General features: G+C 46.5%; 3 protein-coding genes and 1 pseudogene across 4 annotated transcripts; 2 read left to right on the plus strand and 2 right to left on the minus strand.

Annotated features, from left to right (window-relative positions):
- Window positions 1-537: 537 nt before the first annotated feature.
- LOC123414335 lies at window positions 538-683 on the plus strand (annotated as a pseudogene).
- A 157-nt stretch (window positions 684-840) lies between these two features.
- LOC123408547 (dehydration-responsive element-binding protein 2A-like) lies at window positions 841-1,776 on the minus strand. Its single transcript, XM_045101629.1, has one exon. It carries the CDS (start codon window positions 1,774-1,776, stop codon window positions 841-843), a length of 936 nt encoding a protein of 311 aa, XP_044957564.1.
- A 1,257-nt stretch (window positions 1,777-3,033) lies between these two features.
- LOC123407780 (pentatricopeptide repeat-containing protein At1g80150, mitochondrial) lies at window positions 3,034-6,810 on the plus strand. Of its 2 annotated transcripts, XM_045100997.1 has the most exons (4): window positions 3,034-4,543; window positions 5,504-5,603; window positions 5,805-5,932; window positions 6,384-6,810. In XM_045100997.1, exon 1 carries the CDS (start codon window positions 3,157-3,159, stop codon window positions 4,504-4,506), a length of 1,350 nt encoding a protein of 449 aa, XP_044956932.1. In that variant the 5' UTR covers window positions 3,034-3,156; the 3' UTR covers window positions 4,507-4,543; window positions 5,504-5,603; window positions 5,805-5,932; window positions 6,384-6,810. The 2 variants fall into 2 exon arrangements, with proteins under 2 accessions (XP_044956932.1, XP_044956930.1); XM_045100995.1 differs by lacking the exon at window positions 5,504-5,603.
- A 66-nt stretch (window positions 6,811-6,876) lies between these two features.
- Window positions 6,877-13,328, minus strand: LOC123407781 (probable amino-acid acetyltransferase NAGS2, chloroplastic). The gene is made up of 10 exons (XM_045100998.1): window positions 13,190-13,328; window positions 12,009-12,096; window positions 11,111-11,319; window positions 10,341-10,492; window positions 9,733-10,153; window positions 9,118-9,215; window positions 8,696-8,807; window positions 8,433-8,592; window positions 7,700-7,772; window positions 6,877-7,410 (listed from the first exon to the last, which is right to left on the minus strand). Exons 3-10 carry the CDS (start codon window positions 11,255-11,257, stop codon window positions 7,254-7,256), a joined length of 1,320 nt encoding a protein of 439 aa, XP_044956933.1. The 5' UTR covers window positions 11,258-11,319; window positions 12,009-12,096; window positions 13,190-13,328; the 3' UTR covers window positions 6,877-7,253.
- Between the last annotated feature and the right edge of the window lie 10,755 nt (window positions 13,329-24,083).

Genomic DNA, 24,083 nt, shown 5'->3' on the forward strand with positions numbered 1-24,083 from the left:
TGGAACCGGGCGTGGGTTGGCTCCTAGCGTAGAGACTAGCCTTTGCCCGAGCACACACATCGGGACCTCGAAGCGCATGGCATCCTGGACCGATCGGTTTCCCCGAGCACACACATACACATCGCCGCGCCCGGATTCACCGCTCCTGCATCGTTCCTCGCTACAGTGGCCCGCAAGTGTGGCGAGTGTGATGAAACGCCAGCAAGTATGGCGTTTGGCCCTTGGGCAGCAACGCCAGTTACAGTGGCGTTTCGGCTTGGGCAGCAACGCAATCTAGTTTGGCGTTTCCATATGAAGCACCAACGCGGTTTAGATCGGCGTTTCTATGTTTGGCAGAAACGCTACGGGCCGTGGCGTTTCTAAAAAGGTCAGATCCAAAAATACTTTCAGATTAAGTTTATTATATGAATTTTTTACAGCATGTGGGTTAGAACAGTAAAAAAAACCTCGTCTGGAGCGGGACCGAGGAAAAGAAGGGAGCGGCTTAGTACCACCTCGGCTAGCGACGAGCAGGCGTGCCCCGGTGTTTCAACTGATACCTCTTTCTCGGTCTTCTGACTAAGATCAAGTGTAGTATCTGTTCTTAGAGCATCTTCAATAAATGGTTCAAAACTGAAGATGTAAAATTTGGATCGTCAAAAAGTGCGCTTTAAAGCTCCGAAAAAAGCTCAACTTCAACAAATGATCCAAATTGATGGTCCAAAAGAGCAACTTCAATAGATGGTCCAAAATAAAGATGTAAAATTTCTTAAAACAACAAACTAGTAGTCCATTCAACATATTTCAAACATCAAATTCAACATAGTTTCATACATGAACTTCAACTACTACTTCAAACTACTAGATAAAGTACTCCTCATCGTCGGAGCTGCGGAACTGCTTCCAGAACTCCTCCTTCTCCGGGTCGTCGCACTCCTCCTCCTCCGAGAAGTCTGCCCAGTCCTCCTCGAAAGAGGACTCGATGGGGATCACGGTCGAGGGACCGACCTCGTCCTCCTTCTTCTTCTGCTCCGCCTCACGCTTCCAGTAGTGCTCCAGCTCAGCCTGGACGTACTCCGGATGCTCTCGAGCAAACGTCGCCATCGCCTCCTCGTCGGTCTCACCGGCATTGACGACAACCGACGGCTTCTTCGTCGTCTTCTTCTTCGTCGTGATCTCCTTCATCTTGATGCCCTGCGGCACAAGCATCTCCGCTTTCACCCGACTCTCGATCTCTGGGAAGTTGAGGTGCTCCCGAGGCCTCTCGGCACGCCACACCGCCACGTCGTAGGCACACGCGGCCTCGTGGGCGGAGGGGTACGTGCCGATCCACCAACGCCTCCCGGCATCGAAGAACTCCACTCCCCAGTTACTGGAGGGCTTCTGCCTCACGCCAAAGAAGCCCGACTTGCCCTTCGGCGTCTTCTTGGCGCCATCGGAGAGCGGTGAGAGTGGTGGAGCGGCGGCGGTGTGCGGCCGGAGCGGTGGCGGTGGCGGACGGAGCCGGGCGGGGCGGAGCTGAGGGGCGACGGACGGGGCGGGGCGGACGGGGCAGGTCGGAGCTACGGCGGGCGGGGCCGGGCGGAGTTGCGGCGGACAGACGGGGCGGAGCTCACGGGGCGGCGACGCACGGGGCGCCCGCGACCGGATCTGCGGCGGACGGGCGGCGTGGAAACAACGGCGGGGGAGGCGGGCGTGGTCGAATCTGATGCGGGCGGCGTGCGGCGAGGCGGCGGCGGACGGGCGGGAGGTCGCGAGCAGGCGGGCGGGAAAGGAAATAAAGTGGCGGTTGGGCATTCGCGGACGGCGGCTGGTTTTGGACCAGATGCATCTCGTGATGTAAATTTACACCGCGAGGTGTTGCATTTTACATCACGAGGAGGCCGCGGTTCAATTTTTTTTACATATGGACCGTCTGTTAAAGGTGCGTTTTTGTCCTCAGACGGTCCAAAAGTTAGTTACTTTTACATTTAAACCATCTATTAAAGATGCTTTTATCAGTTTAATATTTGATCTGTGAACCATGTGCCTACAAGGATATTAAATTGATTTTTTATGGGAAGGGTCCATCGCAATGGCTTGCGGCTGGGTCCCTCACCTGTCCCACGCGTTACACTGCTGCCTGGTCCCGGCGCACCCCAACCAAATCGAATTACAAAAATTTGTTTCTGAATATTGTTTGCTGTTTTTCGTCAACAAAATCAAATAACAGTAAAAACGACCACTATACTTTGAATTGACTAGCAAAAGGACCCATGCGTTGCAACGGGAGAAAGAAATACCACACGGCACACGCTCTTAATTTATAAAAAATGTCTATAATTTGAGAATTTATATTTACGATACAAATAAAGATGGTCTTATCCTATAAAAATGCAGTTTAAAATTTCACAGGTCTTCTATTTTAACACGGCTTGCATGTAGATTTAATACGTACAAAGAATCAGTCAAGTGACCTTCGGTTTCATCTCTAATCCTGATTTTGTTGACGTGTTCATTCCCAACCCGGATGAGTAACGGTATGAAAGAAAGACGAATAATGACTTATTTATTAAGATTGCACCTAGATAGTATTTTATTTAAACGTTTAACAGATAAAATAATATCATATTTAAATTCTACATATTTTTCTAATCAAATTTCATGTATAATATGTTAAATTTGGAGTTACGGTTTAAAAGATATGAGTATTTAAAAAAATATTTAATATATACTACGAGTTTAATGTCATAAATAGTAAGGGTTTTTTTGTAAAATCATCTCGGTGGGTTTTCCGACGGAAGCGATAGCCTCTTTATTATTAGGTAAAGATTCAATAAATAAAGATAATCCAAACACACTGCCTGAAGAATCTGACCAGCAGCTGTCTTTCTTTCCATGGTCCTTCGGAATGCCCGGCCTAAGCTCATGTATACGTTCGTAAAAGCCCAACAATGAGCCCATTGTCGTTCCGGGCCTTTTCTGTTATGAACTCGTGGGCTTTAGCAGCGAGTCCAATCGACTGCGCGGTGGGTCGCGCCTCCACGCAGCCATCGTGGTGGAAGTAACTCACGCCTCCAGTACCACCACCCGCCTCCGCCCCCGACCATGGCAGCCTCCACGCCGCCGTCCTAATTAGCAGCCACCCGCGCGACCTACCCAGCCGCCCCCGCGCTGCCCCGGGATCGCGCGGATCAGATGCTATCCCTGGGCGCCCTCCGCAAGCTCTGCGCCGCCTTCGACGCCGTCGCGCTCACCATCATCGCCGCCGGCCTCTCCCACCCCCGCTGCCGCCCCTTCTCCGCGCGCGCGGGCGCGCACCCCCCTCCGACAGACTTCCCCACCATCGCCTCTTGCCGAGCCGCGGTCACCGCCTCCAGGAGCCGCCGCCAGCCCTCTTCGGCCCCCGCCGAGGCGCAGCCGGAAAGGCCCGCCGCGGGCGCCGAGGCGTCGGTGCTGGTCAGGATCAAGAGCGAGCGGGACCCGGTGCGGCTGTACCAGCTGTTCAAGGCCAATGCGGACAACCGCGTCCTGGTGGAGAACCGGTTCGCCTTCGAGGACGCGGTGGCGCGACTGGCAGGTGCTCGACGGAATGACCTCGTGGAGGAGATCCTCGAGCAGCACAAGGCGCTGCCCCAGGGAAGGCGGGAGGGGTTCGTCATCAGGATCATTGGCCTGTACGGAAGGGCCCGGATGCCCGAGCACGCGCTCCGGACGTTCAGGGAGATGGAGATGTACGGCTGCGAGCGCACTGTCAAGTCGCTCAATGCCACCATGAAGGTGCTGATGCAAGCACGGCTCTTTGATGATGTCTTGCGGCTGTTGGACGAGGCATCGCCTAGATACGGGGTTGAGCTCGATGACATTTCGTATAACACAGTGGTGAAGATGGCGTGTGACATGGGGGAGCTCCATGCGGCGTACCGGGTAATGCAGGAGATGGAGAAGGAAGGAGTGCGGCCAGATGTCATCACGTACACGACATTAATGGCTGTGTTCTATAAGAATGGCCACCGTGAGGTTGGGGATGGCCTGTGGAACCTCATGAGGTTGAGGGGTTGCATGCCCACACTAACCAGTTACAATGTAAGGATTCAGTTCCTCATCAACAGGAGAAGGGGCTGGCTGGCAAATGATCTGGTGCGGAAAATGTATGCAGCGGGGATCACACCAGATGAGATCACATATAACTTGGTTATTAAGGGATTTTTTGTGATGGGTGAGCATGAGATGGCCAAGACGGTCTTTGGTGCTATGCATGGGAGGGGATGCAAGCCAAATGAAAGGATTTACCAGACAATGGTGCATTACCTATGTAAGCGAAGGGAGTTTAATTTGGCATTCAGATTGTGTAAAGACAGCATGGAGAAGAACTGGTTTCCGAGTGTCGATACCATTCACCATCTGCTGAAAGGCCTTATGGTAATTAAAAAGGACAGGAACGCCCGAGAGATAATGAGGTTGGTTGCCGAGAGAAAACCCTCCTATTCAGTTGATGATGTGAAGGCCTTCCAAGACATATTGTCTCATGGGAAGACTGGAAGATAAGACGAAAAGTTTTGCTGTAAATGCACCACATGTAACTGTAAGGCTGTTGTTGACACTGTTCCATTAATTTTGTTTTTATGGCCAAATTAGAATAAAATAGATTGAAAAGGTTTTCGGTGCTTAAATTATTCTTGGAGAGATGTCAGATAGTGGCATTTACTCAGCTGCTGAACTTGTGTAAAAAAATCGCAAGAGAACCTTGACCTCTAATGAAAAATCATGATCACTGTAAGAAGAGTGTGTTATACGCTGTCATAAACTAATGCTTCCAGATTCTCAGACTATTCAAAATAGTTCAATATAGCGAAATATAGAGGAGTTGTTGATGAATATTGCAAAAAAGATGAATCAAGATGTATTTCAAGTTATGTTTGGGAAAATCTAAGGATTTTCTTTTTCTATACCAGTTTCACAAAGAATAAGGTAGAAGATTGTCGACATCTTGTTTTTACTGTTTGTAACAGTGTTTCTCGCTTGAGATTGAGGGTTGGCATACACAATAAGCTAAAGTCATTTTGATTATTTATTGATGAGCCATATGAAAGTCCATGCAGCATGTTTTATCTGATTGCAACTTTTGTACCTAGGGTGTTGTCTTTTGTGCAACTTTCTCGCTTTTGAAGATGTGTGATTTCCAGCTCATGGGCTGTATAAACTATGGTTGTAAACTTGAAATGATTCACTGGGGTAGTGGGTATTGGTTGCACATGTTTTCTAACTTTTTTTTTGCGTGTGTTGGGGGGGGGGGGGGGAATAGTTATCATTTTCCTCCTAATCTTCATCAAGTTAGATCCATGTTTTATATTTGTAGCTGTTTTAGAAGGCTTCACACGAGTAATCTCAGGAGTGAGCTCTGTTTACTGTTGGTCTGACATGTAACTGAAACCGCGGTTGCTCAATATATGTGAAAAAACCTAAAATATCAATTTGAAATGTCTGTTCTTGAATCATGTCAGAATTTTTCTCAGTTTGAAATGATATTTATCTTTGACAAAAGGAAAGGGATACATCCAGGGGTGAAGATAGGCCAGATGACCACTGGTGTGTGGTGTCATGTTCATTGCAATGCAGTCATCTAGTGCCATAAATGAATAGCAGTAAGCACTTAATTTAGTTAAGGATTTTTTTTGTTTTAGTGTGTTGGTTTGAACCCATGCACCAAGCCAGCCATGCCTCTGGATACATCAATCATGAAGCACAAACATGACAATTTGACATATATATGCCATGTTTACTGATCCTTTCAGTTCAATGAATTATGCTAGTGATCGCTACTGCAACGGTGTCCTTCTTTGCAGCTGGCGCTTTTGCCATGCTTGGTTGAAAGGAGAAGGCAACGAAGAGAATAATGAAAGTGCAGAACAATAGACGTTGAGGAGAATGGGATTGCATGGTCATTCAAGCAGTATTTGTTACCAGAACCATTGTAAGTACTAAGTACAATGTAGGAGAAAATGGTACTATTAGTAACTGCGCCGATCCGAGATATTTCGTCACTGCCCATCCCAAAAAATATGATCATCTTGATATCCACTTCACAGAACTCATTTCTCTTGATTCAAACAAAGCAAAGTCAATAGGGCTCCCTTGCCCTTCATACGGCGATCTTTCTGATTCTTGTCAATGTTAGATCTTTCTTGTCCAATATGTCGTAAATTGTAGAGGTTTCTTTATTGGCAGTCTGTCTGCTGAGTTGCACTTGATCTTACATAAACACAGAAGCATAGTTCCTCTTGCTTGCTTATTCTTAATCTAGCAATAAACCATTGATCATCCGTGCACGTAATAATGCACATTTGGCTACCTAGAGCGCTGCAGTTTTTGCTCCATGACAGTAGATCAACTAGTCATCGTCTAATCTTTTCCCCTCTTCACAGGTAGACTTTTTCCAAAGCTCTATCAACGTTGTTGCTTGGAGCATTTGGAGGAAAATAAGCATATTGATCATCCGTGCAGCGAAGTGAGCTTTCTTCTGCCCAGGTTAGCAACAGATGGAGCAATTTGCAGCTTCGTGCAAAGCAGCAGCATAGCCAACCAGAAGAGATTTATGCCAACAGCCCGGTAGCATACATATATACTGCTACTGGGAGACACATACATTGGTACGGAGGGAGTATTTACTTAGTTAACTTAGTATATCATGTTCATGCCACTACTACCACAAATTCACAACATTCATTGTCCGATTCTTCATGTAGAAAATCTATCATTGGCATTATGTTGTATTCTCGCTGTTTCTACTAAATCAACTGCATGACACATGTGGAACAATATATAACATGTGTTAGCACTGTATTCTATATACTTGGAAGTGCAGAAAACTCAATCAAAAATTTTGAAAAATGGAAGACGGTTCAAAAGCTTGCGCAATAAATAAAATATATGCCGTGTTCCCCTATGTTTATTGCTCCTCATAAATTCAAAACACTACAAGGGCGGCTGTTCCATGCATCCACCCAAAGACGAGACAGAAACTCACTGGCAAGTTTTCTAGCCAGATCCATTTCTCCTGGGAAGGACCGAAGGAGACCGATCTTTATACCGTCTCCTACTGTGGTCACACAAGAACATCAGATGCCTCACAACTATCAGCCAGATAAATATTAGTCCTACTCTACAGACGCTTGTTAGCAACTATTCACTTGACTTTATACCTTATACAATTCTACAATGTACAACAGCTACAGAGGTTATCATATAAACCTCATATGCAGCAACTAGATTCCTATGTTGTTTGCTTCCAGAGATCATTTCAACGCAAAATTGTTGGCAGACATATGTCTAATCTCTGCTGGCTGGAGCCGCTTAATGTAGTATTTTGATCCGCGTGAGAGGTTGATTCGTTTTCGCCTCTTCAGTGGGATGGACTCCATTGAGCATTCCTTGAAGCCACGCCGGACAAACCTGTTGAATTTCAAGTGTAAATATGAGAAACATCCAACATCGCATCTTTACGACATGAATATATTTTCACCACCAGAAATGAAATGCACTCTAAAAATATGAGCAGATATAGCAGGTTTTATTGATGCATCAAGAAAGATGGTGGGGTTGACTCTTAATCAAAGGGAACGTAAAGTATTCCATGATTGACCACACATGGTCATCAACAATGAATATTATGAAGCTAAAGATTATTAAAATGTCTACACATAGGTACCAATTTGACCACAACTAGAACATAACTACATACCAGTCCGCTGTCCGTGTGGTAAGCAAGAATATTTTCTCAAGACCAAGGGATAATGCCTTCTTCTCAACATAATCTGCAGGAGTAGATCAACGATGATAAGTAAGAGTATTTGATAAACACTAGTCCATTGCAGTGCACAATTAATGCTTGAGAAAGATGAATTTAATGGTGACAACATATAAGGTGGAGACTAAGTTGTGGTTATTTTGTACTATAAGTTTCTTGGTTTACACACAGAATTAATGGGAAACATCCCCAAGAAAAACTGAGGTAGTTCTCAGTTAAGCAAAATCTCTCTTCCAAATACCAGATTTAATTCATTTGGTGTTGGTAGACTAAGATCACAGAAGTATAAATCAAATCAAAAGTAGTTAACAAGGCTAAGCAAAACAAACAGTATGCCAACGCCCTAGAGGTTAAATGTTACCAACCTTCATGCTTTTTACTACTGTGCAATTGTAGGCTGCGTTTAGGATCACGTTGGATTCTTATAATCACGTTCATCCCACCCGCTTTATTCTATTTTAGTGTCTGTTTGATGCGATTTTGCTACTTTCATGGTTTATTTTTCACAGCAGATATTAAGTTAAGCACGACACAGCATGGTTTCAGCAACCACAAGATTAGATGTTTGCAAGATAGAATTAAACTTTAACATGCACTTTTTGTGACAAATAATTGAAAGTAGAGGTTTGCGTACAAGACTAACGAGGTGAGTTTGCAATAGTCTTACCAAGTAACTTGTCTCCTTGACCCTGTCCTCGGCATTCTTCAGATACAGCTATAGCAGCAACTTCCCCAGATTTATCCTCAAAAAAGGGAAAGAGAGCAGCACATGCAATGACTGAACCATCTCTTTCGACGACAATAAATGACTTCAGTGCTTCCAAAAGCTGTTAAAAGATAAAAGAGAATGCTTTGTTCAGTTTCATAAAGAGGCATGTGTTAACTGAGGCTATTGGTATTTCCACTTCTCAAAGTTCACACAATAGGTACCTCTTTATCTGTTCTCTGCACTAGGACACCGGATTCTTCTAGGGGACGAATGATTTTTCTAATACCAGAAAAATCTTCCTCTCTAGCCGTTCTTGTTCCTTCATACATATCTCTGTTAAATGAGCGGAAAAACATTATTTTCCTGCACTTTGCTCCTATGTGTGTGTGTGTGTGTGTGTGTGTGTGTGTGTGTGTGCAGTAAATGTGTCCTAATCCAGATCATAGGCATTCTCAATAGCGGCGCATATTATCTGCTGTGCATTGATAGCATGCATGATTTTTGAGCAATTCGCAGAACAACTTATATAGATCAACAAATAGCTCAACAGACATATAGGTGCATTGCAAGTACGCAATTGTGGGCTTACACATCAAGACTAATGTTTCGTGACAGCTAGGAAAGAGCAAGAGTTTCAATATACCTTGCTATTAGTGTTCCTGCACCATCTCTTGTGAATAATTCTAGTAACAATGACCCCCCAACAGTGCCATCTATGATATGAACTCTTTGGACACCACCCTGATATGTAAAAATGAGAATATCCTAATCAGGAAAAAAGGAACAACAACAGCAATGCATCAATATTACAAAAAATACATGAACTGGTGTACATCATATACTTTTGCCCCGTGAAAACAGAATATTCCAAGGACCATAGTAGATATGATTCCCGGAGAAACATGGCATATAGAAGTGCCACTCGGGTCAATAAACAAGATATATTCAGTAAAAAAAAATGTGGTCTGAGCATGATAGTTGTCTAACATCATGATATGTATAGGACATTTTTTGGTGAGGAATGTGTATAGGACATCATGGTGCACACTGATGAATGTACAAAAATTGCATCTGGTGTACTAACATGTATTCATACACTAAAAGCAGTTTGAAAGATACGAGTATCCTATAATATTCAAGTTTGGTGTTAACAATGTTGGAACCCTAGAAACCATGTAATCTAGTCCAGAAGTAGCAACTTCAGAGCTCAGGGTTATATACCTCCTAAATCCAACTCAAGAAAGAAGCGAAAACTTACATGGCATACGTATGCTGCTGCAGCCAACTCTGAAAGGTAGCCATTTGACCTGCTCAATCGCTCTGCCCCACCAATAGCAAATCCTTGCTCACCAGACAGACCATTTCCATTATTGAAACCCACACCATTCCGAAAGGATGCAGTGTAATCACTAACGAAATCTCTTCCAACCCATACTTGTTCTTTCTCCTCTTTGATAGGAAAATTGTGGGCATAACTATTGTCCTCCTCCCCTACAACCTTTACATAATTTGCAGCAGTTTCACTCTGCTTAGCGCGTGTTCTGATCAGCATATCTGCTTCCTCGATAGACATGAAACGATTGACTCGGCCATGCTCATCATATATTTGGCCATCGACAACACAGATAAGCTTGTCCGCCTCGATAGCCAAAGCACATGCCGTCGCAACTTCGTATGTGCTGAAAGTCAGTAAAAGTAACATTAATATCAGATGTTGTTGAAGATAAGAATGTTGCATCTGTCTCATCTTGTATTTTATAAAAAAAATCCTTACGTGAAGGTATGTGAACTGTTTGATAGTGATTTTTAGAAGTGTTACTGCACAATAAGAAGAAAACTACAAAGTGAATGGGGTAGACATCATACTTGCAATTTAACACCTCTCCTGCACTGGAGTATCCCATATTGCTCACGACAACTATGCTATCCCTATCAAGTCTTTCTTTTATCCGCGAAACGTCTATTTTCTTAACTTCACCAGTGAATCCATAGTCAATGCCACCAACAACTCCTCGTCTCTGCCACAAGAAGAGAGAGGTATTTCAGTTCACTATTTCAGAACAAGTATACAAACCCACTCAAAACATCATTATCTCAAGACAAGCAAAAGAAAGATGCCACATAGAGGTTCATAATCTTAATTTCAGCTTTACCTAAGTAGTTCCAAATTCCAAAACTTGACACTCATATGAGTACATAATATTAATACCTCCCAATGGGTTCAGTTAGTTATTTTATGTCTGATCTTATGTACCGTCCGATGTGTGACTTGGCGGTTCTGTTAGTTATTAAGTTATGTCTGATCTGATGTATAGTCGATGTGTGCATTGGCATATTGTCCCTTTCAACTGCATCTATCATTGGACAGTCATACTTATCTGAGAATAAGTTGACAGCCCCTCGTGTACCACTAGGGGTGCTTAACGCCACTTCGCTAACTGGCCTCTACACTTTGCAGTGGCCACTTTGCCAAAAACAAGTTAAGAATACACCTCCAACTTTCAGGGTTAATCTTTCAAGCGTCAGATGGGTCCCCTATATCTGCCTTTCACTACTCTTAGTAATGCTTTTTGCATCTAGAAATAGATGAAACGGATGATATGGTACCGAAAACCAGTATAGTATGCCAAGCTAACCTTAGCACCTAGGAAGTTCCCGCTTGCAACATTGTCAGAGATTTCGTGCCAGCGACCATTAACACCATGTCGACGAAGATCTAACATTGGGGGACCAGGAGATAGCTTTGCTTCTATGGTAAGGCGTATTCTGCCAGCTGCCTCCATCGCAGCATCTAATGAATCAGAATCTGTAATACGGTAACGACCACCATAATTGGCCTTCTTTCCTGAGAAATTCATAAAGTGAGCTCCTTCACCACCATGCACACACGTAGTACAATCACCAATACTAGTTAAAGAAAAGATATATGCAAAGACAGATCATCAACCACGGTATCAATACAAAGTGCAGCACTGGTTACGTCACAAGCTTTTGCTTGCAGTACTTCACCAATCATGAACACTATTAAGAACCAATAAATGACTTCAATACTTAATCTCCATTTCCAAAAGTGTGTGCTGAAGCGAAAAATGGAAAAAACCATAAATGAGATGAGACAAACTATGACCGGAACGCACCTCGATACTTGTGCTATTAAATTGACTGGATACATATTTCTGGATATGCTATATATATGCAAAACAAAAATTAGGGTGTTCGTCTCTACGTAATCTTTATCCAGAGCTCACCCAGCCCTGCTTATCCCAAAAAACACTCCCTACTTTCCTTATATGCCACCCAATATCAAATACAGCATATAGAGAAGAAAAACAAATAGGGTAAAATATATCAATGAACTTGTGAGTTTTGTGGGGTGGAAGTAGTTTATTCTGAACAATCCTTTTTGTTTTGTTCCAACTGTAAGCAAACACAGTCAATTCCAATTGAGTGGGCGCTCATTATACAAAAAACAAGTATCTACTCAAAGCATTTTACAGTATATAAAAGGGTAAAAAGTGCAAATCTTCAGCTAACCTCTATCAGCCAAGAGCTTATCGATCTGAACATGTGTTCCAGGAACAAGAACAAATTTGATCCCAAGGCCATGTAGAAGCGATATATCCTACATGTTGAAGTAATATTAATTTCATGGAACTACACATAAGTTGTCGAAAGTATATAAAAAATACCCCCTCTTTCCCAAAATAAGTGTCTCCAGCTTAGTACAATTTTGTACTATAGCTAGTACAAAGTTGAGACACTTATTTTGGTACGGAGGGAGTACATTTTAACAAAAAACAAAAATCAGCAAAACTACACTCTTTGCATTAACACAGAACTATGCCTTTAGTGAACTGTCATTTCAGCCAATGAACACTGACTAAGCCATATAGGAGTGTATATGGAACAAATGGTAAACTCTAGCCATCATGGTAACGTCATGAAAGCTAACACCTCAGAAAATCTTTATTATTTATAAATCTTGTTTTAGAAAGAGGAGCAGGTCAACCCATCCAAACCCAGGCTCAGCTACCCGGGTGCAAGATTTTTCTCTTGGTAATTTAAATGTACAGTATAGTGTGTGACACTTAATCATTAGATGGAACATGTGTGGTTTTACACCGGGGTACCAGGTCATTTTCTCTCTGGGTCCGCCCCTTCCAAGATATTGTAAGCAACAATATCCAACAGAACTGTTTCGATGACAAGGACTGTCAGGCACAGTGAAACTAACACGAAATACACGTGCAGCTGTTGATTTATTCTATTATCTAATCCAACATATCAGTGAACGATGCAGGGCTGGTTTGAACTTGGATCAAACTAGCTTAACCACCACTCATATTGTAAAGAGCCGTGTTTCTCTCTTGACTTTGCTCTCAACTTGGCAGCACAATTATAACAAAGCAACTGTGCCGTCCAGCTCGAACAATGACATAGCACGAAATCTTGTCAGCTAGCCTCTTGATAATAAGGCTTCCCAACTCGCGTGTTGAGAATTCGGAACAAATCGGGCGAGAAGCCGTCTCTTGTTAAACGATCCCGTCAAAACGGCATCAGAGGCAAAACCGAAAACCAAGCAATCGAAACAGCGAACAGGCATGCGGAATCGCTGTCACCGGTCAGCCCACACCACCGAAATGCGAATCATCCATTTCCGCGAAAGCAGACGGGGGACCATCCGGGGGGAGAGAGAGAGAGAGAGCGACGGGTACCTGCAGAATGCCGTCGAGATGGGGCCCGGCGACGACCTCCCCGGAGATGACGACGACGAAGGTGCTCCCCCGGTGGCCCCGGATGTACGGCCAGGCCTCCCGGAACCACCCGACGAACCTGCCCCCTTCGTCCGCCTCCGCCGCCTCCCCGCCCCCCAAGGCCCCGTCGCCGCCGAACAGCCCCGCCCCTCCGCCGCAGCGCGCGCCCGTGGCACGCCGTTGCCGCGGCTCGGTGGCGCGCGTCGGCATCGGGACCCTCCTGGGCCGCGTCGATCCCGCCGGCGCCTGGGAGCGCGCGGCGGCGCGTGTGAGGGAAGCTGCCGCCGCCATCGGAGGTTGGCAGGCGAGATTCAGCGGGGGGTGGTACATGATGGGCTAGCTTGGCGTGGCGTGGCGTGGCGTGGCGCTCAGGCCGTACGCGGCGAGACGAAATGTAGAGGGAGAGAGAGAGGCAGGGAGAGTTGGAAGCGGCGATCGGCGAGCGATGTGGCGCGCGGAGACGGGGTTTGGGTCTGGGTTTGGGTTTTGGTTCGAAGAAGAAGTGGGATATATACGCAAGGGCGAGGGCGAGGGCGAGGTCGTGTTGACTGGCGTTTTTGTTTCTTGCGGTGGTGACTGTGATCCGACGGTCCGCGCCGGCGGCCTTGGCGTTCGCGTCTGGTGGAGGTGGGTGTGGGTCTTGGAGGGGCGGCGTCAGCCAGTGCCCATGCGCGCGGTAGGTGAGGTGAGGTGAGGTGAGGTGGGAGACGCGCGGCTTCTGCGCACGTGCAAGGGTCAGGCCGAAGGAGCACACTATTAGGAGTACTTATTATCCTCCGGACACGAATACGATTTTGTCGACACTTGCGCTCGGTCGGGTCATGTCACCGTGACAAATTGTCTTTCTTTTACATTTGCGTGCACGGTTTTTTACCCCCGGCCCTCGTGGCTGAAGTCACGATGTATTTTTACTCTTTTCTTAGTTGTGAATCAATGTTAAAAGAGCCAATAAAAGCAACTTCAATAGGATGACCAAAGGAACCGTGATTTCATCCGTTTTTTTCGTTTGGATCGGCCGTCCGTCCGGCGTCCATCCTGTTTTAGATATGGGTCGACAGCGCGCCCAACGCGTCGACCCATATATGTCCAGCTGGTCACCTTGTTTTGCATGAATTATCATAGTTTGAATCAAATAGCATAATTTGGACCGAATAAAATAGCATAGCTATTACAAGCCGAATAAAAATAAAAATGTCTCACATGGTTTTGCAAAGGAAATTATGAAAAAAGAACTCGTCGGCGGAGTTCATTTTGTACCTTGGCAAACTGTCGAACGGCTTGCGGGAGTCGACGAAGGAGATGGCCGGCGAAGGGAGTCGCGGCGCGCACGGACCAGCTAGCTGCCCTGCCGGAATTCGACGAGTGGGTCGGCGTCCGACGAGCGTGCCAGTGAGGATCTGGCCGGGCGGCGAGACGGCTTCTTGGTCGGGGGCGGGCTGTGTGGTGGTGGGGGGGGAAGCAGTCGGCTCCCCGGCAGCGGGCGATGTGGGAGTGGGCGGCGTTGCTGGGCGGATGTGGAGGCGCCGGCAGCTGGCATAGTCGCTGGCAAAAATAGGCGGCGACGACGACGAAGGAGGCGGGCGAGGGTTGGATGGGGGGAGGCCAATGTGCCACCGACCAGCGGACCCCGGGGAGGAGAAGGCAAGCATGCGCGCGCCCGTCGCATGTCTGCGCCGACCCAAATCCGGGTCAAAAACGAACCAAGAATGGGTCGCCCGCGGACGAAAACCGGACGCGCGTCCGTTTGGATCGGCGTGTTGGGTCGTCTTTTGTGTCCGCGCCGACCCAAACGGACGGGGCCGGACGAAGTAGATCGCCCCATTGAAGTTGCTCTAACCATCTGATAAAAGCAAGATGCCATCACACATTTCATGATCATAAATTGGGTCATATAGTCACATGCATGTATAAGTAATGAAACTGATGATGTCAACAGAAATTTTTCGTCTATTCAATTATTAAAATGTTTTGTCTTTTAAATAAAAAATTCAATTGAATTTTTTATCTTTTAAATAAAAAATTTGATTGAAAACCTGTTTTAACCATTAAATTCGTTGGGACGAGTTTTTCAAAACTATATCTCATATCAATATGTTTCGACTACTTCTTTTGTTTAAAATTTATCATATATATTGCACATAAATTGTCATCATGACTATAATGAAGTTGACATGATATATTTCGACTATTACTTTTTCTTTTATGTTTAAAGTAAATTTTGACATGTTATAAAAAAGGAATTAAAAACTAAACTTCTCAGGATGAATTACTAAAATTTGTCATGATCCATCAAATAATTTTGATATGGTTCATAAGTGAAAAAGAAATATGTCATCAATTACTTTGAAAATGAATGTTAAATGGCTCAAATTTGTCATGAACTATAAACTAAAATTTACACGGTGAATTACTTAAATTTACAATGATACATGCAATAAAATTTGCCATGGTTCATGCAAAAAATATTTCCCATGTTTGAAATAATAGAATTGCCTTGATCAAAATACTAAAATTGCCATGATTATAAACTCAATTTTTCATGATGAATTACTAAAAATTGTAATGATCCATGAACTAAATTTTCTGTGGTTGATTGCTAAAATTTACTATGGTCAATTAATATAAATTATCGTGAAAAGTAGTTGAAATATAATGACAGTTTTAAATCTAAAAGAAAAAATCGAATGAAACATGTCGTGGCAACTTTATTGTAAACACTACGACAACTTCTATATAAACATCGTGGCATCTTTTGGCTCACGAAGAGATGGTCGAAAGACATCACTATGGGATCTATTTTTAAAGATCTCGTCAAGATAGAATTAATGATGAAAATGAATTTTCAATTAAATGATGTGTGAACTATGTTACCTCGTATCACATGTGTGAGCGTTATCATTTAGGTTGTTAAAAGAATCGACGTAGTTCTTGGAGGTAGAATATAATTGTCTATCATTGGGGTTCTCACTACAGGGGTAAAGACACAGTAGACGGGGCCATCCGCCATGTTGATGTGTCTACTGTCGGGATTCTCAGTGATACTCTACCATCGGGGGTCCTTTCTTGGTGGTAAGGTTTTAACCCCCAAAACCCTTAGTGGTAGGGTTAGAGCATCTTCAGTCGTTCCGCCCCCAGGGACTTGAATTAGCGTCGCCTAGGGGCGCACTCACGAAAAAGTCGGTGGTGCGGGGGGTTCGAGTTACCAGCCGCCCCCAAGTCGCCCCAGCCGCCGATTTCGCCCCACTTTTGGCGCAAATTGGGCCATTTTTTGTGCAAATTGACTCACTTTCAGCGCAAAATTGGACCAATTTTGATCCATATTCGACGTGCGTCGGCATAAATTCAACATATGCTTATTTTTTATCACATAGTTCATCACATAAATCAATATAAATCAAAATAGTTGAACAAATCAATACAAATCAAAATAGTTCAACGGATAAAAACTTATAATTCATCACACATCGAGTTAGGCGTTGCCTTTGAGCCTTCATAGGTGCTCCACCAAATCATGCTGCAATAGGTGCTCCACTAGGGAAATGTTTCCCTCCGAACCGCCGGCCGAAGCGACGCGCCGACCGACTCGTGATCGCTAAGAGCATCTCTAGTCACACCCCCAACAGCCCCCAAGGCCCTTTTTTGTCACCGGCACGAAAAAAAGGCCCAGTCGCGCCCCGAGAAGCCTGTTTTTCGCCGGTTAGGGCCGATTTTGTCGCCGACGAACCGAGGCCGAACCCGACACGCTGGGGGAGGGGCGTCGGGGAAATGTTTTCGGTGCAAACTCTTTGCGGACCCGCCGAGTCAGCGACTAGGCGCGGTCGTCGTTCTTATCGCCTCGTTTTCCCCGGGGAATCAATGCGGAGGCTGCCGCCGGTCAGCCTTCCATTGATTCCTCACGGGTGGCGCAGTGAAGGCACGCCGACGTAAATCCCGCACCCTCCCGCCACACGTACACATGTGTGCCGCCCGCTTGCCGCACACCCGCGACTATATAAGTCGTCCCTCCCTTGCTGGTGGCCTCACACCTCTCACCACAACCCTTCTCCCTCTCTCATCACTGACGCCCCTCTCCCCTTTCGCTGCCGACGCCCCATCTCTCCACCACCATGGTCGAGCGCTACCTCAGCGACGGAGCGGCGGCAAGCGACTTCGGTTGCCGCCACCTGCATGAGTCTGAGGCCCGCCTCTTCTACAAGGCGGACTACCTGGCGCCACCGTACATGCGGGTGTCGGGCTCATGGAAGCTGAGCGCCGACGGAGTCCTGGTGCCACCGTGACCCTCTGGAGCTGGCCGGCGCATGGAGATCGCATGCATCCGATCGTCGTTGCCGGAGAGCTTGTGGAACCAGCCGAGGTACACCCCCGATAGCAATACGTTGTGGACGGCGTACTTCGAACGCCGCCATGTCGAACAGCTCACCGCCACCAATGGCGTTGAACCCCGCGACCGCTTCAACTCCAAGGGGCGACGCCTATGGTGGGGCGTCAACGACCGCACTCTGGACACTGTCCTTGAGCACATCGAGGACGACAACTTGTCGCGGTTGAAGTACCCGACGCCCCCTCCTTCTCCCGCCGTCGCAGTAGTTCATGGACGATGAGGCGCATGGAGACGGCGTCCTCCTAGTCCGGCTCCCGTTCCTCTGGGTCGTCGGCGCTCCTCCCCGTCAAGCTGGAGCCGCAGGAGACGCAGCTCGGGCGGCACACACTGTAATGCCCCAAGTGTGTAACTTGCCATATTTGGAACCTTCTCTATGTGGGTCCACCTTGTCATTGCAATGAGAGCCTATGCATGTGTTATTTCACGTGTCACCTTGTTTTGTTCTTCCTTTGCATGCATGCATTCCATCCATTCCATGCTTTGTTTTGTTGTCCTTGTGATGGACGTTGTGGTGTGATGTCATGTGATGATATGTGGTATATGTGAAGGTGTGGAGTAGTGTCGTTGAAAGTAGGAAGCATGTGGTTTGCACTAGGGTTAAAAAAACCTTCTCCCTTTCTCTATTTATCTCAAGCCAATATTTACTTGCCCCATCCCTATTTCAAAAAAATGCCCATGATTTAGTTTGTTTTGTGGTGGATGTGAAGAGGTGTATTGGCTGTTTTGTAACTTAGTTTTAAAGGTGCAAATAAATACAAAATAGATCCATTAATGTTGTTTTGTAAATATTTAGTTGCTCCAAATATTTCTTTTCTATTTTATTCAAATAGGTCATAATTTCTTATGACCAGGGGTACCTTTGCTTTTATTTTTAGCATTATCTGATTAGCCCGTGCATTATTTTCTTTGTCTGGTCTTGGTTTAAATAAGAAAACCCCAGAGGTTTTATTCTCTCTTATCTGGCGCCACTAGTGGGCTTCCTCCCACTAGCAAGCCCATCGCTCTCTTCTCTGTCCCCCCCCCCCCCCGTGGCAGCCCAGCTCGCTCCTTCTCCTTTCTCTGACGTCGTTCCTCCCCCGTGTCTGCTTTCCGTCTAGCATCAGAGAGAACGAGAGGCATGACAGCGCCGTCCCATCCGAGGCCCCATATAACCTTGGCGTCTGTGCCCCTTGGCCTAGGGTTCCACGCTCCCCCTCTAGCGCCACCACACCTTCCTCCCTCCATCTCCTCCTCCCAGGTAAGCTCTCGGTAGATCCATTAGCAGAGAGAGAGAGGTAGCACACCGCCGACGTCCACCGTGCTTCCGTCGTCTCCGGTGCCGGCCAGCATGTCCGGGGGCTCGGGGCAGGACCCCGTGATCCATTCCCGCCGTCGTTAAGGTCGGGGCGCGACCACAACGACGGGCAGGACCACGTCGCCGGCGTGTTCCCGGTGGACTCCCTCCCTGCTTCGGTTCGGCGACACAACACCTTCAATCTTCTTCGATTCTGCATCTGGTTCTTCTTCAGGCAGCTCCTGCAACCGATCGGTCCCCTCCTTCCCATAGGTGAGAGCTAGCCTCCTCCTCCCTTTGCCATCAGTAGTGAGCAAGTAGGGCTCGTCGCCGTGCTTCTCTGATCAGAGAAGAGAACGGCAGGTTGCAGGTGTTGTGTCAATCTTGTGTTGTTGTGCTCGGGCTCGTCGTGGCTCAGGGTCTCCAACTACGCAGTAGTGGTAGTGTAGATGGATCCCCGCGGCGCAGCAGCAGTAGTGGTATAGGTAGGCTTCGGTGGCTTGTTGCCGTCGGCGTTGCTGCCGGCATCTCTGTGCGTAGCAGAGCACGTCATCCGCGTGTGTTTACCTAGTTGGATGCTTCTGTTATGTCGAGATCCGTAGCGTAGCGTAGTGGTTGCACTGTGGCTAGTTGATGATGAGGTGCCGTGTTCGAGTCCCCGCGGCGCCACTGTTGGGGAATGTCGCAAGGGAAACACTGTCCATCTACGAGGGGGATTTCCGATCTACGTACCCTTCTAGATCGCACAGCAGGAAGCGTTAACAAACGCGGTTGATGTAGTGGAACGTCCTCACGTCCCTCGATCCGCCCCGCGAACCGTCCCACGAACCGTCCCGCGATCCGTTCCACGATGTCACGCCCAAGATGCGACCCTATCCTCAATTTGGCACGAAGGCCTCATCAGGGATAGAAGCGCATCTCGTCGTGTCGCAAGAATGGATATCGTTACAAGTACATGTATTGAAAAGAAGAGATATATAATAGAGTTGGCTTACACTCGCCACAAGCTACATCAGAGTCACATCAGTACATTACATATTCATCAAGAGTAAGAGCATGGTCCGACTACGGACGAAAACAAACGAGAAAGGAAGAACGACGTCCATCCTTGCCATCCCAGACTGCCGGCCTGGAACCCATCCTAGATCGATGAAGAAGAAGAAGAAGCAACTCCAAATGAACAATCAACGCGCTTGCGTCAAATAACCCTTACCTGTACCTGCAACTGGTGTTGTAGTAATCTGTGAGCCACAGGGGACTCATCAATCTCATTTCCAAAGGTATCAAGACTAGCAAAGCTTAATGGGTGAGGTGTGGTTAAGTGGTGAGGTTGCAGCAGCGGCTAAGCATATATTTGGTGGCTAAACTTACGAGTACAAGAAATAAGAGGGGGAGTGCTTTACGCAGAATGGACGTGAACCACTGATGATCAAATGAATGATCCTGAACACCTACCCACGTCAGACATAACCCCACCGTGTCCTTGATCGGAGAAGGAACTCACGAAAGAGACAGTCACGGTTACGCACACAGTTGGCATATTTTAATTAAGTTAACTTCAAGTTATCTAGAACCAGTGTTAAACAAAGTTTCCATGTTGCCACATAACCGGGGGCACGGCTATCCGAAAGATTTAACCCTGGAGGGGTGCTCCAACTAGTCCATCACAAATTATCACAAGCCGCATAGAAATCCTCAATCACAAAGCTCGCGATCTCGTCGGATTCCCTAGTGGAAAACCTGAACTCTGAGATTACCCAAAGCATCACCAGAATCCCGATGCACAAGATATTTCGTCAAAGGTAAAACTAATCCGGCAAGGCCGCCCGACGTGTCGACGATCCCGATAGGAGCCGTGTATTTCGTTCTCAGGACACGACGGATGAGATAGACGTCGGGATCGCTAAACCTCTTGGTGACCAGAGGAGCACCGGACATCGCTCAGGTGGGACCAACACTCATGCGGAGCACTGGCCCGGGGGTTGATTAATTATCCTCGGGGTCCGAAAAGTTCCTATGCAATTTTATTAGGTTATTAGGCAAATGTAGTACCAAAGTTGGGCCTTGCCAGACCAGCTTTAATCTAAAACGAATTATCAAGGGGGTCCCCATAACAACCCCGATCGTGTTATGAGCGCTCAATTATGGAACATAACACTGGTAGCCAAAACTAAGGGGGCAAAGGTGGAACAAAACACCAGGCTAGAAAGGTCGAGCCTTCCACATTTTACCAAGTATATAGGTGCATTAAATTTAATAGCATTTAATATGGTGATATAACAAGGAACCCATGTTATCACATGGAAGCAATTGCACCTGCAACTAGCAACGCTAACACAGGGTTAAGCAAGCAGTAACATAGCCAATCAGTGGTTTGCTAGGTTGAACAGGTTGAAGGTTTCATGGCATTGTTGAGAGGCTGATATTTAACATGTGGTAGGCAACGAGACATAATCGATAGAAGCGATAAAACTAGCATGGCAATGATAGTAATGGTATCTGGGGAAATGGTCATCTTGCCTGAGATCCCGCTTGGAAGAAGAATGCCTCCGTGAAGCAGACGAACCGACGTAGTCGAACGGGTCCTCACATCCGACACGCTGCGGAACTCTATCGAGACGAAGCAAACCGGAAACACAAATCAACACACGGAATTCACCACACGATGCACAACACAAATGATGCATGAGGAGCTGAATACATGCAAGTCACGGCATGGCAATTCACGTCAATCAAACACTACACATTAAGTGAAGTTCAATATGCAACGAGTTGCATATTGACGAAACTCCATGTTTATTTATTTAGTTCTATCCCGATTAGATACACGGCAATATTAAATGTGGTTAAACATGGCAAGAGGTGAAGCGTAATTAAACTACCTATCTAGGCATTTTAAATGAGGTCGGAAATGACATATAGCATCTCCGAGACGACCTCACATGTTAATTTACAATTTTGTCCAGATCTTAACTAACACATATAATTAGTTGTTAAACAGCAAAACAAATAGGTTCACGTGATTCTACGCATCGTTACAAGCAATTTACACATAGAGATCATCTCCAACGGAGCTACGGTTCAAAAGATACAAACACCGCAAGATATGATGGCATGAATGCAATATGTGTGCAACAACGTTCACGAGCACTTCAAAACATACAACCATCAAGAGAAAATTAAACTACACGAGATTCTAAGCAAGTTCCATATAAGACACGATCAAATCGGAGCTACGGTTCAACAACTACGAGCAAAACAAGTAATCACTACAATCTGCCCAAAAGAGCCACATAGCATATTCTACACCCCACAACTACGAGCTACACAACTCAAATATAATCAACCAAGGCATGTCACGAAAGAGGGCAAGAAGCACTACAACAAACAACTAACAACAACTAGCATGGCATCATGGATCACTAGGAAAAGAAGTCACAAAATGGCTTCTCACACACAGATTCAGACTTAGTGAAAATTACACTTCATGAAAGTGCAGTTTTCGATCTGAAGGCATATTGACAGCAGCAAAACCAATAGCTACAGGACTCCAAATGGCATGAAAATTCACAGCATGTTATAGAATCACAAAGTCTACAACTTACTCCATTGCACCAACTCAAAAGAGCTACAGATCACAAGATAGAAGCAAGACAAGACAACAACAAAATATAACAGATCCCAGACTTAGAAATATTTCAGCATCTCTAAAACTTCACTATTTCTAGCAACTTGAGAGCAAGCAAACCACACCTAAACATGCATTTCTATTGCAACCAAAATTACCAGGGGCTAGACTAAACACCCAAGAACAACTCTCTAGTTGACAACTCCTTCAAACGAAGCACGGAATAAATCCCACGGAAAAGACAAGAGGGCAACATGGCAAAATATCGCGTGAACTAACTTGCTCAAAAGCAAAAAATAAATACACAGAAAAATCACATGGATTGTTCTACCCCGAAAACATATAAAACATGTGGGGTTGCAACACGAAAATATTCCCACACGTAAATGCGCGATAAAACCTAAACACGGTAAAATAACTAGCGGCAAATCCCTACACGTAAAAATACCAACGACTAGTCTAAAATATGTGGCGAAGGTGTTCCTAAAACATGGACATTTCTACTACGGCATTCGAGCAATCCGGGCACGCACGAGAAAATATACGGGACGAAACCTATTGTAACAGCACGTAAAACTATGCATTCGGCACGCTAAACAACCTCAAACAAATATGCAAGTTGCACAAACGTAATCTACACGCAAAAATACACGAAATCCATATGCTACACGCCTCGTTCCGACACACGGTTTAAAAGTTACGGTCACCTAAATATACGTCTAAAATCTGGAATTAATAAATTCCGAAAACTCTAAAATAATAATACTATCGGGCCTAATGCTATTGGGCCGAAACAGGCATGGCGGCAACAAATTATGTTGCGCCTAGGGCGCGGGTTTGGGCGGCAGGCTAGCTCACCTAGGTGGGCTCGGGGAAGACATGGGCCGAGGCGGGAGGAGGATGGGCCGCGAGGAGGAGGCAGGTCCTCGGCCGGCCGGATTGGGCAACTGGGCCGAGGCGGTTGGTAGCGCCGCAACGAGCGTCGTCGTCCTCGTCGTGCCCGAGGACATGGCCTGGCGGCGGTCGACGGCGAGCTCGGGAAGCACGACGAGGCGCTCGCCCGGAGGTCGAGGAGCGGCGGCGGCGGATAGATCCGGGGCTGCGACACCCGTTCCCGGCGGCGGCGGCCGGCGACGGTGCTCCGGCACGGGACGACGCACACACGAGGCGAGACAGGGGCTGGGGCGCGCGCTCAGTGGCTGCCTGCACGCGGGGATGGACCCGACCGGGGGCATGCCTACTCCGGCGGGCGGCAGCGGCACACCGACAGCCGAGGTTGACCGGAGGTGGGGCACGGGGAGCTTGGGGCTACGCGGCAGCGGGTTCCAGTTGGAGCTGGCGGCGGGGATGAGCTCGGCTGGAGCTGCGGGAGGCGCCTGGGCCGTTGGATCAGAGATCTGACGGTCCAGATCAATGCCCTGGGCTGGATCAGATCTGGGAGGAGAGAGATGGCTACTAGGGTTTCGGGAATTGCACGCTTTTCGAGGTAGGGTCTAGGGTTTGTCTAAAAAATAGGAGGGGGGGGGGTCTATATATAGAGAAAAGGGGGGCTAGGTTAACCGAAAATTCGTTC

This window comes from Hordeum vulgare, chromosome 7H (genome assembly GCF_904849725.1).
Source record: "Hordeum vulgare subsp. vulgare chromosome 7H, MorexV3_pseudomolecules_assembly, whole genome shotgun sequence".
NCBI classification, from domain to species: Eukaryota; Viridiplantae; Streptophyta; class Magnoliopsida; order Poales; family Poaceae; genus Hordeum; species Hordeum vulgare.

What these genes read in the sequence shown, in the direction of transcription:
- LOC123407781 (XM_045100998.1), bottom strand. Translation starts at nt 11,257, where the DNA reads ATGGAGGCAGCTGGCAGAATACGCCTTACCATAGAAGCAAAGCTATCT. An exon ending in GCAGGAACACTAATAGCAAG is followed by an intron (nt 8,808 to 9,117) that starts GTATATTGAAAC and finishes CTCATTTAACAG; the next exon opens with AGATATGTATGAAGGAACAA. An exon ending in ACCACACGGACAGCGGACTG is followed by an intron (nt 7,411 to 7,699) that starts GTATGTAGTTAT and finishes GAAATTCAACAG; the next exon opens with GTTTGTCCGGCGTGGCTTCA.
- LOC123407780 (XM_045100997.1), top strand. Translation starts at nt 3,157, where the DNA reads ATGCTATCCCTGGGCGCCCTCCGCAAGCTCTGCGCCGCCTTCGACGCC.
- LOC123408547 (XM_045101629.1), bottom strand. Translation starts at nt 1,776, where the DNA reads ATGCCCAACCGCCACTTTATTTCCTTTCCCGCCCGCCTGCTCGCGACC.